The sequence below is a fragment of the Papilio polytes genome, unplaced genomic scaffold, assembly GCF_000836215.1.
Source record: "Papilio polytes unplaced genomic scaffold, Ppol_1.0 DF822067.1, whole genome shotgun sequence".
In the NCBI taxonomy this organism is placed as follows: domain Eukaryota; kingdom Metazoa; phylum Arthropoda; class Insecta; order Lepidoptera; family Papilionidae; genus Papilio; species Papilio polytes.
This window is the reverse complement of record NW_013527137.1, coordinates 8,413,945-8,429,438: the sequence shown is the minus strand read 5'-3', so window position 1 is coordinate 8,429,438 and position 15,494 is coordinate 8,413,945. Positions and strand designations below refer to the sequence as shown.

The 15,494-nt window shown below is 31.0% G+C and overlaps 1 protein-coding gene and 1 non-coding gene across 2 annotated transcripts; both read left to right on the top strand.

The window, feature by feature from the left end:
- The first annotated feature begins 413 nt into the window (after window positions 1-413).
- Window positions 414-15,268, top strand: LOC106107420 (fatty acyl-CoA reductase 1-like). The gene is made up of 15 exons (XM_013288271.1): window positions 414-521; window positions 6,558-6,756; window positions 7,513-7,774; window positions 10,920-11,035; window positions 11,208-11,330; window positions 11,458-11,642; window positions 11,734-11,817; window positions 12,024-12,133; window positions 12,690-12,775; window positions 12,921-13,036; window positions 13,282-13,404; window positions 13,609-13,728; window positions 13,939-14,129; window positions 14,233-14,299; window positions 14,501-15,268. The coding sequence occupies exons 2-15, from the start codon at window positions 6,562-6,564 to the stop codon at window positions 14,586-14,588; spliced, it is 1,866 nt and encodes a 621-aa protein (XP_013143725.1). The 5' UTR covers window positions 414-521; window positions 6,558-6,561; the 3' UTR covers window positions 14,589-15,268.
- Trnav-uac lies at window positions 10,696-10,768 on the top strand. Its single transcript has one exon. It is a non-coding gene; the product is annotated as a tRNA-Val (tRNA).
- Window positions 15,269-15,494: the final 226 nt, after the last annotated feature.

Genomic DNA, 15,494 nt, shown 5'->3' with positions numbered 1-15,494 from the left:
TGAATTAATAAAAGAATTATTCAAAAATATGCTGTAATTGCTGACATGTTAGGCAACAAAGAAGTGTGTGTTTACGCTTTATTATAATAGTATAGAGTATAGATAGATAAATGAGTGATGCAAATATGAAGTCAACCAACCCGCACTAGACTATCGTGGTTGACTATGGTCTGGTCACCCTTAACTTCAGTTCACATATAATGAGTTAACGTCATTATTTACTCAACAAATACAAGACATATAAATTCCAATAATGTTCTAATGAAACTGTTGTATGTTGAATAATGATATGGAATTATGGTTGATAGAAATGACGAAATTAAAAAGTTTGCCCTTTGTATAGTAAACCTTTGACTTGTATTGTACGCTACTTGGTATATTGTTCTCTACCTTGCATCGAGTTGCTTTATAATTTTTCTGTAGACAGTCAACGTTCAGTCGTGGGAAGAAACAGTCGCCTGTTATATGTGCATACAATTGCTTATAATCAGTGTTTAAAATAAATAGTAATAACAGAAAAGGTAAGTAAAATGTTTATTAAATTTTCAAGTAAAATAAATTACTCGATGGAAATTTTATGAAAGGGTAAAGGTAAAATTCTTCCTAAGTATTAAGTTTGAGCAATAATGCGAATATAACTTATTACCATTTTTAGAATTCTAATTTAAACCGGACGTTCACTTCACTTCCGTTGCAAGGGATGCAAAATAAAACTAGAAAAAAGGCTGAATTTAACGACGGAAACTAACAAGATACCATTAAAATGTTTTTTTTTACTCTTTTGCTATATTAAAAGTGTGTTATCAACTTTTCGATTTTATTGTCATTATTCATACTGCGGTTACATTTTAAACTTAACAGCCAGAATATAGGGTTGGGTTTTAATAAATTTTATGTATTTTCAAGGGAAATAATTGAATAGCAAACAAAAAGAACATGAATTTCAAACGAGTCTAATCTTGAATTATAAATAACTATAAAAGTGCCAAGTAGTAATTACTGCGTTATATTTAATTTACATTGAGGTTTTATACATACGTAAATACGTCGTTTTAGTTTTATTGTAGCTTTAATCGTGTCATTAGTGCATTGCTGGCCTTGCAATCAATAAATGCATCAATTTGTAACCTACAATAAAATTAATTTCAATTCGAAACCGGAATTTAAATCCATAAAATTTACGTGTAATTTCGCCTCGACAAATTGCCATTTGTTGATGCCGCCATTTTCGACCGACTTCCCAAAAGAAGGAGGTACTCAATTCGTCTGTATGTTTTCTATTTAGTGATTTCGAAATTTCCCTATAATGTCAAGAAAAGTTAACGTGTATTTTGACTATTCGTACTGTCTGTAAATTTATCTGTAGCATGCTGCAGAGAAAACTGTGGTTGTTAGTTATTTTTCAGTTAGTCAATAAACTATGCGTAATCTTTAGATTTTAAATCATGGCAAAATTCTTGCTCTATACTAATTTATTTAATATCATCTCATCTTTACGCGTGTTTGATCTTTTTTTTTAGTTTTAGACAGCCCTACGTTTATGTTCTCCGTTCCGGTTTCAGTTGTCCATTTTCTGTTACGCTTGTGATTTTTATCGTGTTTCCACTCCTGAAAAATTCTTACATAAACACATTAACTAAACAGCTTTTTACATTGCGGTTTCCCTAATCCCTAAATTTTCTGATAAGTTCGGTGACATAATCTGTTCAACTGGTTTTGGGTCGGAATTATAATCTTTATTTGTATTTTTTTTTCTTAAACGCACGCTATCAAACCAGTTCCGGAAGGAATATTCCGTAATGTGATTCATTTTTAACATTTACTGTTTTTCGATTAACAGGCATTGTAAAGGTTTGGGTTATTTTTATATAGTTATACAGAGAAAATATTATTTTTAGTGCTTTAATGTATCCGTAATAAAATTACTATCGGTTACCTCCGCGTTCATATTGCTCGCTTGTCACCTTCTCTTATATAAAAAAGAAGATTCTAAATAAATACCTATCAGGGTGTGATCACATATGAAGCTTACAACCTCTTTGTTAATATCCGTTTTTATAATACCATTCATATAAATTAAATACGTGGAACAAAGCAAGCGTTATAAAAACGCCAATTTAATGTCCAATCTGTATCATGACAAAAAGTTCGTGGGAAGAAAAGCTCGAATGTTCTTGAATTAGAATATAGACACGCAAAAGATGGAATTAATACTTGGATTAAGGAAAAAAACTTTTTGAGTTTTAATTATTTCCGAAAAGTTTGGCTTAGGTCTAGTCCAGTGCAAGGGCCTCGTTTCTTAGAACTTCGTGTTATGTATCAAACGTTAGGTTATGTACTTCAATTGTTTTTAGCTGTAATCAATAAGTAATATTAAAGGCCAAAGCGAACGTAAACAAATGTACAGTTAGCAAAAAAGTGTATTTAATTTCCTTATCATACAAAAATGTACCTTGACCTTTTGGAGAGCTTACGCTACTGTTGTTTGTAATTAAGATACGTCAGTAACTACTTACTCTCATTTTTATCATTTATTTGCCTTGAAGTACAAATAATTTTAAGACGTCAGTAGCTTTTTGTTTTTAAAAGGTTTTTTGCTAGCATAAATAAAAATCGGACACGGTTCAATTTAATATTGTTTAAATAGAGATCGAGTTTTAAAGAAACGTTACGCTGGTTATTTATAACTTGTTTATTGCGTGTTTAGTTTCTCTATTATCATTAATTAGTACTAAATTAGGATTGATATATCTTTTTCATGTCTTTGTAAAACAAAAATTTTCATCACCAGCAAAAAAGTTTAAAAATTCGATGTTATAAATAAATAAATGTGTATAAGATTTGATTGAATTAATATAGGTTTTAAGTTAAACTTAAGAATAAGCAAATTTTAGTACAAATTTTGCTTACACTCAATTTATTCCTGAGTTTAACTTGATACTGCGTTTATTTGTAAGGCTGGATATGTTTAACGTAATGGAGTTATCTAGTAACATTAATGAAGGTTTTTTGTCATAATTTATTATGTTATTTCATGGCTTTACCTTAAAATAAATTTAAATTATTAAATGCATATAACTTCAATGAGAATACTTCGAAATCGGTTAAATTAATTTCTAACATCTTGGTATTGTTTTGTAAAAATGATAGTCGTTGAGAAATATCTACATTAATACCTATAGATATAATAATATTGTATCATGAGAAATCTTACTAATATTATGAATGCGAATGTTTTAATGGATGGATGGATGTTTGTGAGAGTTAGTAGCCTAAACTGTTGGACGGATCTGGATGAAAATTTGCATAGATTTAGAGGATAGTCTGGAAGAACATATAGACCTGGATTTTTTTATTCAATAGTTTACAAATTATACAATAATACGCTTTATAAAAAATCCTACACTTTTATTAACAAAAATATTTGAATATAGCATGTATGTAGTTGAAGAAATTCAAACGCTACTATTTTTTCTACGAATTTTCTTTTGTATTCATGTTAAATATTTCCTTGTTTTGAGTAGTTAGTAACCTTAGTGTTGAACTGTTATACGTTTGCACATTATAAACGAACACTAGAAGGATATTTGCATGTTAGAAAAAAAATCTCATACACACTTACAAGTACTTGAAAAATAATAAAATACAGAGTAAATATGAACAAAGCTCGTAGTTTACTATCAACTCGCAAATAACAGAGTTAAATAAAAAAGAAGATTTTTAAACAAGTAGCTGCGAAAAGCTTATTAGTAAAATACTACAGTCATATGTTTGTATTTCAAACAATGATTTTAATATAATTTTATACTTATATGTGAGTTATTTAACAACAATCTATCTAGGGCATATAACTACCATTTTTCAGTTATTTAAATATGCAAATATGTAAAAGCCGCTATGGTGGAATTTCATTATTGCTAAAATTATTTACCATCAAGGAATTTCCCAAAGCAGGCGTAAACGACCTTCGAGAAAGGATTTTTCGAAGCCGTTTACAATCATTTCCGTGACAATAAAATCGAATTTTAATATCACGTTATATTAAAGCATTATTGTCTTTGTTTTTTTAATGGAGTAACTGCTTGAATTTAAAATTTTATAAAAGTCTGCCGACAATAAAATCCCATAGATCCTGTTGGTTGTATCAAAATATTTTTATTTTAGCTGTATTCATTAAAATATTGTTTATACGAAAGTTACATGTTGTTAACATTTAAAATTTTTCAAATGTCATAGCTTTTTGGTTATAAACATCAAAAGTGCTTGGAAAAATTAAAATAACAAAGGAAAAACACCAAGGCCTTTTCCAACGTTTTCGCAATCTATAGGGTCGCGACATAAAAAAGAATATTGATTGGTCGCGACATAAAATACAATATAATTATTGGTTGTAACGTGAGCAATAATTATTTAACTCTAATAATTTTATAATAACCAATTATATATCTAACCTTAAATTAACGACCCTCGTCAGTTCAACCTTGAATGAATCCTGATTCATGCGGAAACATCTTTTTTATTTCAAGCGAAAGGTTTATGAAGTAAATTCTGTTCTTTCTACATTGAATTTAGTTTTTTCCGGTTTTAAGGACATTGTCTTGTTGGGTGAATGCCCGAACATCAATTACATAATGCAGAATTTAATCTGTTAACTGCCCAATGTATCATAACGAATGGTTTTGAAGGATTTTTAATATTAGAATTCGTATTTTTTATTATTTAATTAATGTGGTTAAACAATCCCAACATTTTTTAATAAGACAAATGTAACATCAAATTCTGAAAATTGCTCGTTTTATTATACTTAATGCATGCACTTAAAGTTTTTGATCGCATTATTAAATTGAATGGAACTTGAACTTGTGAGAACTTGAAATAGAACTTGATCAAACATATTTTAAATGATAGCAAATATGGTCAAATGAGTTGTGAAAACTGGACATGAGGTCATCTACTTGTACAGCACTAGCACCAACCTTGTAACTTATTTCAATGTTATGCGAACATTACGTATGTCACCGACCCGTTTTGAACTCTGCCAATATGTAAACTTTCACCAAATTGTTACTGGTGAATAATATTTTTGTGGTGACATGTCTAGTCGCTATAAATTTGCAAAGTAAAGATAAATTTTATTTTAATGTTAATAGTTTAACTTCTTTATGTTAAAAAGATTTTTTTTTCATTAAAACAATATCTGAAAATGATTCTATTCATAAAGTAGAAAAAAGTACTTGCTTTTGTACCAGTACAATTTGCCGATAATTTAATAAAATGTCCGGTCTATTTGTAAATTGGCGAAGTTTATAATCGGACGATGGCATACACATGTCTTTCATCATCACGTATTTAGATGAGTACTTTTGTCAAGGAAAATTTTGTTGACAAAAACTGGAAAAACTACTTTATTTTAAGGAAAATTATACTTATTTCAAAAATGTATGACTTAATTATATATATGTTACCAAACTTTTGTGTTTACAATTTTTTTTTTATTTTAGGGACGTAAAACGTTCTCAACAAAAATACCCAAAGTTCATTTACATGTATATTTTATGTGAGAATGAACGACTAATTTGTAACACGATTTTTATTTATTAACTGATGTTAAAATTGGAGAAGGTTCATAATTCGTTTGCATATTTTATGTTTCTTACATCGGTACTTCGACACATACAAGCTGGTTTTTGTTGTAAAAGATTTTTATCACGAGATTTCCAAGATAATTGAAATGTCATTGAACCTTACAGACTTACTAATTTAGGGAGATTTGAGACACGCCCTTTTAAGATTTAATACAACTGCAATTCGACTTATCGGGAATATACTTACATGAGATTTGTTTCATATCTGATTTGTTTTGTTACTTTTTAAAAGTAACTAGTTATTTAATTACGGTGCAGTAATAAAAATGCCTTTAAATTCAAGATTTGAATGCTCGGCGCGGAAGACTGATTTCATTAGAGTATTTTTTGACATACTTCCCAAAAGAAGGAGGTACTCAATGTGTCTGTATGTTTTTATTAGATATTTTTTGATAACAGCCTTGTAGTATCCTTGCATTGGACCACACACAATGATAATGGCCTGCTCATTGATTATTACTGTCCCTTCGATTGTTCTATGTTTTTATTAGTCTGTGTATAGCAATCGGTCAGTACAGTAATACGATTGGTAGTGATTTTATTATATTAAAAAACAAAAAATGTTAATAAAGAACTACAATTTTTATCAACACAATGTGAGTTTTTCTTATAAACTACGTTTAGTATTGTATTCTGCAATAAAGTTTTAAATTAGTGTAGTTACCAATGTATCCAAATTAAAAAAATATGTTTCTGTTCGCTGTCGCCGTAAACATAATTAACCTATCGTAAAATCAATTATGTTTGCGTAAACTTAGGCTAGAGGTACACTGCTATGAACCTACATATTATTTAGTTTTCAATCTTTGTAACAAAACGGAGGTAATATATGTAACAGTAGTGGAACTCTATTATTACACAAACCAGATTGATTTCAATTGTACACAATAATAATTGCGTTGTACTTTCCAGAACAATGAATAGCGGTGTGTTGGAAGAGTCTTTACTGATGGGTACTTCGGTGACGCGTGAGAAAATGGAAAAATGGTCCGCGGCACAGGCAAAGGGAGAGAAGGTTGAGATCGACGTGTATGGAAAACCCACAGACGAACAGATAAAGGAGTTAGAGAAAGTCAGGAACCTTAGCAAAGAGTTACAAAGCAATATACACGTAAGTTAAAGCTGAAAATGCAAGGAGAATGATTCATTTATTTTTTTTACCATAAAATACAGATAAAAATCATTATTATCATTTGTAGGATTTAATTGCTCATATTAAAAGATACAAGTTTTAACGATTTCAGACTTACTTTGACTTTGTACAAAAAACGTTAAAATCGAAGAATACAAGAGTATCATTAAACACTTTTTATGCATAAAACACAATCATTATAATAAATACTACTTGATTGTGAAAAATTAATAATCATAACCTCACTTCCTTTCTACGTTGAGGAAATATTTTTTGCAAGACCTTGAATAAACCCTGTCGCACGCAAATAGTAATTATAAATTGACATCACAAAGGTTCAATTATATAGAACAGGATTCATTATCTACTAGAGTTGACCAAGATAAATAAAGGGCGGTCGTATTCTGATTATTAATTAATCAAAAGCTAGGACCGTACTTTTGTCTTCGTGTTCTGAATATGGGTATAGAAAAGTTTGGACGTATTGTTATTATACGAGTGAAGAAAGAAAAGGTACACGTGTTGCTGATTGTGCAAACGAAGTAATTGATAAACGAATTAAAAACGACTACATGTATTTTTAGTGTAGTTAGTACCGAATAGTTTCAGACTCGTTAGGGGTCTTACAGGGTTGGTGATTGGGCTGGGCATTTATGACGTTTTAAACAGTTTTATGTGTCACGAAAGTTTTAATTAATCATTATAAATTACAAGAAAAAACACATCTGTCTACAGGATTTGGAGAACTCTGTTCGTAACGCTGCCTTAGACAATGAAGCAATGACACCGACCGCTCCGATTCTAAACTATTCAGAGGATCATGAGTTTGTGTCTGCTAACAAGCTGGATGATTACTACGCAGAGGAAGACAGAGCGGACGCACTAGAGGAAGAGAAGAGGAAACTGACAAAGGGTAAAGCGGCAATGACCGATATACAAAACTTTTATAAAGATCAGTGTGTGTTTTTGACTGGTGGTACTGGATTTTTGGGTAAAGGTGAGTTTTTCTTGCTTTGTTTTGCTTTTACTGTCTCAACGCCTTCATTGAATTATGAAGTTATTTACTTATTTGTAATAGTTAATGTTTTTCCCGCGACATTGTCCGTACGGAATAAAAAACTCGATAAGCAGCCTGTGTGTATTTTTAAAATTTGGTCTATATCTATGCCTATAATTTTATTGACTTCCATTTTGAAGATACGTAGTCGTTAACATTCATATATACATTCAAATTTTCGCGTTTCAAATATGTATTTATTAGTAAAAAGTAATGTTATAAATACGATTAATGAAACTTCTACCTCATTTTATATCGTTTAATGATGTTAGATAAGGATAGTGAGATCTACGAGTATATCAAATTTTATTATGTAATTTGAAATTAGTAACAGAATTAAAATAACAATTCTTTATTTAACCCTATACCACACATGGAACCAGCTCTTACCGTGTTTGTGCATGTTTGCTATATGTTGTGTTTGTGTGTATTTTTTTTATTTTTACTGCAATAATCATAGTTATTACAATTGTTGCAGTTTTGTGTACTCTGTGTATGATATGTTTTATGCATTTTGCATTTTATCGACTTGAGACATCAGCCTTGCAAGTGAAACTTGTTTTGAATTCTCCAACCGAAACATGTTTCTGTTCTACATTTACATTCCTTGTTTTATATGAGTTTGTCTTATTTTTAATGCTATCTGTTTGAAGCTTGTTCCTTTTTATAGAGTGAAATGAATTGCTTACTTATATGACTATGGGTTTCCACTACTGAAACGCTTGTAAAAGAGACAAAAACCACTTTGTAGATGAGAACGAAAGAGATACCAATATGTTTTGTATTAGTTGTTTCGATAGTGAAAACCCAGTTATAAAAATTGCATGTATACATGGTGTTGTGAATGGTGTTTTTTGTTTTTGTGTGTTTTCTTTTTTTTGGCTTTGGAATCGGCAAAAGAAATACGGTAAGTGATATGTATTATAATATTTTTGTAGAAATAAGCTATTTAAGGAATTTATAAATACGTGTGCTAATTTTTTTTAAAAAAGTTACACAATTTTATTTTAATAGTACAAGGACGAACTACAAAAAATCCCACTCTCACTCCTTATATCGGTTACGGTCAATCTCATTACCCTTTTTAAGTTTTTTTTTTAATTAAAACTGGTTTTTAAATTTTACAAACTAGTAGGTTTGTATACTTTTTAGGTAGAGTTCCATAAAGGAACCGTCACTGTTGTCTTTATAAGGTCTTTACTAATTACAAAATTCTATAATAGACAATGATTATCATCAATTTTGAATTTCCTAATAAGTGTTTGCATTTTAATTTACAACCATGAAATAAATGAATATATCTATACTACTATAATAAAGCGTAAACACATACTTCTTTGTTGCCTAAAATGTCAGCAATTACAGCACTTTTCGAATAATTCTTTTTTTAATAAAAAGCCCCTACACTTACGTCACGCTTTCGCCTATATGTTTTCACGCCATTAAACTTAGGGGGTAAATATTTTGGATAAAAACCCTAATGTGGGAAAGAGACCATAAGTTGCTGCCAACATCAAGGAAGCAAGGTTGCCATAGTTTGTCGTGTCATATCATTTTGACATTTGCAATTGACAATTTGACACATGTTAAGTAATAAAATAATTTTATGCTGATGAAATTGCACGGGAACAGCTAGTACATGAATAATAATAAGTTGAGCACAAATAACATTTGCGGTAGAAAGCTGCAAAATAAGTTATCTTTTTAATGTTTGAAGTTACGAGCTTATTTCCACCTTATGTTCTTAAAACCTAGTTTTTTTTTAACTAAGTTAATGATGGGACCAATTTTCCATTCATCTTATCTATATGTTTGTTTTTCTATATTCCTTTATTATTTTATATTCCTTTCTATATTCCTTTATGTTTGTAAAAACGTTTAGTAAGAAGTAATTAGCTTGCAATAAGAAGGTACATTTGTAGATGTCTTGCTATTTTGAAAGTTACGGAACAAATAATTGAACAGCTTTTGAAACGCTAATGTAATGACGTTTTAAACTTTTTTTTCAGACGGCAGAATGAGTCTAAAGGCCAGTCGCGTCGTAGAGAAGGTGCTGCTTTAATAATGTTTCTTTTTTAATATATTTTTTTATTCGTTTGGTGTAACTTTGTAGTGTAACAGAATGTAATAAATTATTTATGTAACTATTATGCGTTTTATTTTATATCTAAGTCAATCAAATAGCATTTGAAATATACCACACATGGGCGGTTGTGATGAAGTCGGTAAAAAATTAACTAAATCTCGTAGACTAAACAATGACTAAGGACTGGACACGGACATTAGTGGTCTGAATGCAGACGACATTGGGACATTAACAGTAGGTAAAATGTTGCCGGCCTTACATCGATCAAGCTATCTATACAGATTGAAGCAGTCCGTGTGTATTGAGCCGATATGAGATAGCTTTCACAATTGTAAAACAAACTTTCATTACCGCTTAGGCTATGCTAGATGAAAATAATAGCAGGTTTATTTTAAATTCTTTTTTTATTATAGCAATTTTAGTACTTAGGAGCTTTTCAGAGAGCTCAATTTCATCATTCTATCATTACATCAAAACTTGTTTAGGTTTTTATGTGTTACAAAAATAGTCTAAATTAACCTGAGCACTTAACGGAACAAAACTTCAGTGATGAATAAAATATAATTCCAATTTGGCCCAATTTATTTGTGGTAATTATGTAGTTTTTTTGAGAAGCACGAGTAAATAAGTTCGATGTTAATCGTAATTAAATAGTTGTTAATAATAACAATTACCTTGCTAAGAAGTACTTCGGTAATAAGATGTTAGAATCTCGATTCTAACACTATCTATAGTTTTTATGGTGTAATGTGCTATTTTATTCTTAACCACAACGGGTTCCGTGGTGTAGTGGTTATCACATCTGCTTTACACGCAGAAGGCCGCCAGTTCGATCCTGGCCGGAATCATATTTTTTAAAAATAGTATCAACAAAATTTTTTGTTGTTTGCAGTCATTTTTTTTCACTGCATAAAACAATCATAGCAACCATAATGATGAAAATGTAAAAGTATACCATCAGATAAAAACGTAGTTCTGTTAATAATATGTTTGTTACAGTTTTAATAGAGAAATTGCTACGTTCATGTAAAGAAATAGACACAATTTATGTATTGATTAGAGCGAAAAAGGGCAAAGATGCTGCTTCTCGTCTACATACCCTTTTAGATGATTTTGTGAGTATAAAACAATTTGAAAATATTCTACTAGTCAATAGATGGCGTGATACTTAAAAACAGAATGTATCGGTATTTTTACATTTTGTTAAGTTATATAATTCTTTTCATTAATTATAGTTAAATTTATTAACATATCTTCGAAATAAGAGCACAGTTTCGTTTCTTTCAGCTATTCCATAGAGCTCATGAAGAAAATCCGAAGGGTATACATAAATTGGTGCCTATAGTCGGAGATATGGAACTACCCGGACTTGGACTTTCTGATGAAGATAGAAAGACACTTACTTCCAAGGTATGTTTAAATAAAATTGTGAAAATGGTATATTATGATATACCCATTTCAATTTTGAGATAATAACCTCATCCTTTTTGAATCCTGTGAAAGTTTTGTTTCTTAATTCCTTAAAATTAATTTTCAGGTTTCTATAATAATAAATTCTGCAGCCACAGTAAAGTTTGACGAGCAATTGTCGATTTCTACCGGTATTAATGTTAGAGGAACAAAAGAGGTGCTCAAACTTGGCAAAGAATGTCGAAACCTAAAGGCGATTACACACGTGTCTACCGCTTTCTCCAACACATATCTCAAACATATAGAAGAAAAGTCAGTTAATCTATATGTTACTTTATCTTTTGTCCGTATGATTTTTTTGATTATGGCTTTCTATGTTTAATAAAAACATGCTTATTTCCAGGTTCTACGAACCCCCAATGACGGTCGAGGCGTTAGAAGCCGTCTCGCAACTAGACGAAGGATTAATAGAGAAAATTTTACCCACGTAAGATTGTCAAAATTGTAGTGAAAAATAGTGTGTTGAATGGGTGAAATACCTAACCCTAAAAGAAAACAGGCGCAAGGGCTAGGAGGCATAATTATTCTATGAAAATTAGCGACACAACTTGTCCTAGCACCCATAGACGACCAAAAAACAAAACAATATCAAAGCCCTTTAAAAATGTTAAAATCATTATGCATTTGTTTCAGACTTCTAGGCAAATATCCAAACACGTATTGTTTTACGAAGGCTATAGCTGAGGAAGCGGTACGAAAATACGGAGAAGGAATGCCGATATGCATTGTTCGACCTTCTATAAGTAAGTTAGGTTATAATTTACTCCACCTACATCTAATTATATCCGGAGATTCATCCATCCGTTGTTAAGTTATGTGGTAACAAAGGTCTATCTATCATCCATGCAAACTTTCGCATTTATATTGCCTACTAGCTATTGCCCGCGACTTCGTACACGCGGATTTAGAAAAAATACGAACCATGAAAATAAAAAACGACGTATACCTCGGGAACCTGACGTTTTTGAATTTGAATCATATCCCATGTGTTACGCCAGAATCGGTTTTATACCAAATTTGAACCGTTGCAGTTATAGACTAAACAAAAAAAAAACTAAATCAATGTATCCCACGGGAACGGTAATTATTTCCGGAATCAAAAGTAGCCTATGTGTTCATCCAGACTATCCTCTACATCAATGCTAAATTTCATTAAGATCCATTCCACTGTCTATGTTACAAACTCTAAAAAACATCCAATCATCCATCTCTACTTTCGCATTTAAAATACCTATTAGTATGATAATGACTGGCAGGGTACGGGATATGATGACTTTATGATTTAGTCGTTTATTTCAGTTCTGTCAACCTATGAAGAGCCGGTGCGTGGTTGGACGGATAGCGTATATGGACCTACGGGTCTCATTATTGGTATTGGAACAGGGGTAAGTAAAAAAAGTCAGTTCCTCACCGTCCGGCGCTACATAACATGTAAGGATCTGATGCATGTATTTCCCCTGCCGATAAACAGTAATATATTGTCGTCCCTTTCATATTCTTTGAAGAAACAAAGACAACAATATGTTTCAGGTTCTTCGCACAATGTACATGGACATGAATAAGGTAGCAGACATGGTGCCAGTGGATTTGACTGTCAACGCCATACTAGCTTCCGCTTATAATACGGCTAAACATTTTAAGGAAAAGTAAGTTAGAAAAAAATTATCTTTAAATTAACAGTAGTGAAACCTACGGTCGCTGTATTGAGCCGTGGTTTATCACTATGGTAATGCATAGAAATATCAAAGTCACAAAATTGGCGGCAAAGCACCAACGTTGAATAGGCATTAGGGAGAAAAAAATCAATAACAGATAACGAAGGACGATACAAATTTAAATAAATAAAGTGAAACTATAACTGTATCTAAGCTATATTATATCTTTGTTACAGTCAAACCTCTGACATACCTATCTATAACTTCGTATCCGGCGCTCAGAATCCAGTAAAATGGGAAACTTTTATAGAACTAAACAGAAAACACGGCATGGATAAACCTACTATGAAAGCTGTTTGGTAAGAAACGATCTAATTCACATATAATAAATTAAATTAATATAACTATAACTAAGTTTTCAAAGCTTACGAGAATCAGGGCGTTTACAGCCTATAACAGATCTAATGAGAAATGAAAACACGAAATAACTAAGAAGTGAATCGATAAATATTAGTTAAAATCAAGACTAAATTAAACAGATCACTTTGTCGTTACAATTTCAGGTACTACGGACTGAATCTAACGAGTAATTACTACATGTTCCTCTTCTACAATTTCTTCTTGCATTACCTTCCGGCGTTGTTCCTGGATTTATACTGCCTGCTAACTTTTAAGCGGAGAGTGTAAGCTTTTTTAATATTATTTTAAAAGTTATAATATGCTTAATGCGACTACTTCAGTTGTAGAATTTACTTGACAGTCTCAAAGAAGACCATAATCCACCTCTTAGAGTAACCAAAAAAAAATTGACCAACCCTAGTATGGGAGAATAGTGTTGTAACTACAACTATGTCAATTTAAATGAACGTTAAATAATTTTGTTTTTCTTGCAGAATGATGAAACTGTACAAGAAAGTGATGAAGATGGCCAATATATTATTCTACTTCTCAATGCAAGACTGGCGCTTCTCTGATGACAACGTGCGACAAATGTGGCGCTCACTATCCCCCTCTGACAGGGTCGTCTTCCCCTTCAGTATGGCAGAAATGTCCTGGGATTATATGACTGAGACGTTCTTACTAGGTCAGTGGTTAAAGACAAGGATAGATGTAGAACTAAAAGAGACGGTTGACTGACTCTCAGATTATATAGAGAACAGTGGTAATTTTTATAATTATCATTTCAGGGATTCGAGTTTATCTAGTTAAAGACGACGTTTCAACTTTACCTGAAGCTAGGAAAAAATGGAACAGGTGATTGTTTTTTTCACTTTCTTTATAACTTACGTTACGTTACAAAATATACGTAAATGTCTACGTGAAGCAATTAAAAAAAAATAACCAATTCAATCACAGAGCGAAAACTTTTTTGGGGTCTGTGACACGCAACTTTTTAGCATAACATAACATAACTTTCAATATTACTTATTCAGTTTCAGTTTTTTTTTGTTGCAGATTATACTACATGCACCAGCTTCTGAGATTAGGCACACTATGTCTCGTTCTTTATTTAGGATATTCGTTATTACGAATTTTCTTATAGATCATAAAAATAAATGAAACACGGTGGCTCTGTATTTGGGCGAAGTAGTGAATAGTGGAAATGTTTAACATAAGACAAAAGAAAAGCCTCTTTTCAGTCGGACAATGATAGAGATTAATTTGAAACCTACAGGAGATTAAAGAAAGGAGATTAGACGTATCTAGATATAAACTAAATACCCACAATTTATACCTACCTGATAGGCGGGCATAAATGTAACCATTATAGTTTTTTTATTGTTAAAAATAAAAATTCGGCTATCAGGTATCTTATCTAGTTGGGAGCAGGGCCTACATTTTTTTATTGTTTCAAAATGTCATAAAACGAAAAATGTGTGATAAAAATAAAAAACAAATGTTAACACATAGTTTAAGTGTGTAGTGTTTATTTTATTTAAGCTATGGTTCATGAATTATGATCATTATTTTATTAGGTAAATAATTAATTTGTTAATGTTTGCTCAATTAATAGGAAATTTAGGTTAAATATACATACATTTATCTCATGAACCTTGTAAGTTTATTGATTTTGCCAACATGATAAGCCTATAACTATTCTTTTAACTTAAAATTACCTAAAAAAAACTGCAGACTAGACATTGTTTTCTATCACCTCAGGTACCGTTATGTCTTAATGATATAATTAAAGTATTACACTTTTTGATTAAAGTACTTTTCACTTACTTTTCACTTAATTAATTAAAGTGCTACATGAAAAATAAAAGTTTTGACAAGGTATTCAGTGTTTCATTTTTGATTCATAATGTAAACGTAACGACTTGAGAAAGAAATATAGCCAACAGACGTAGTAGGTAGCAAATAATGCTCTAAAGCACGAAAAATTTAAGAGAAATTACTCGTATCGACATCGACAAACAACATTATCGTAGTATTTCTGCATATTTTG

Bases quoted from the DNA above. Each gene is read 5' to 3' on its own strand.
- LOC106107420 (XM_013288271.1), top strand. From the start codon at position 6,562: ATGAATAGCGGTGTGTTGGAAGAGTCTTTACTGATGGGTACTTCGGTG. The intron at 6,757-7,512 runs GTAAGTTAAAGC...ATCTGTCTACAG, and splicing joins AGTTACAAAGCAATATACAC to GATTTGGAGAACTCTGTTCG. The intron at 14,130-14,232 runs GTCAGTGGTTAA...TTATCATTTCAG, and splicing joins GACTGAGACGTTCTTACTAG to GGATTCGAGTTTATCTAGTT.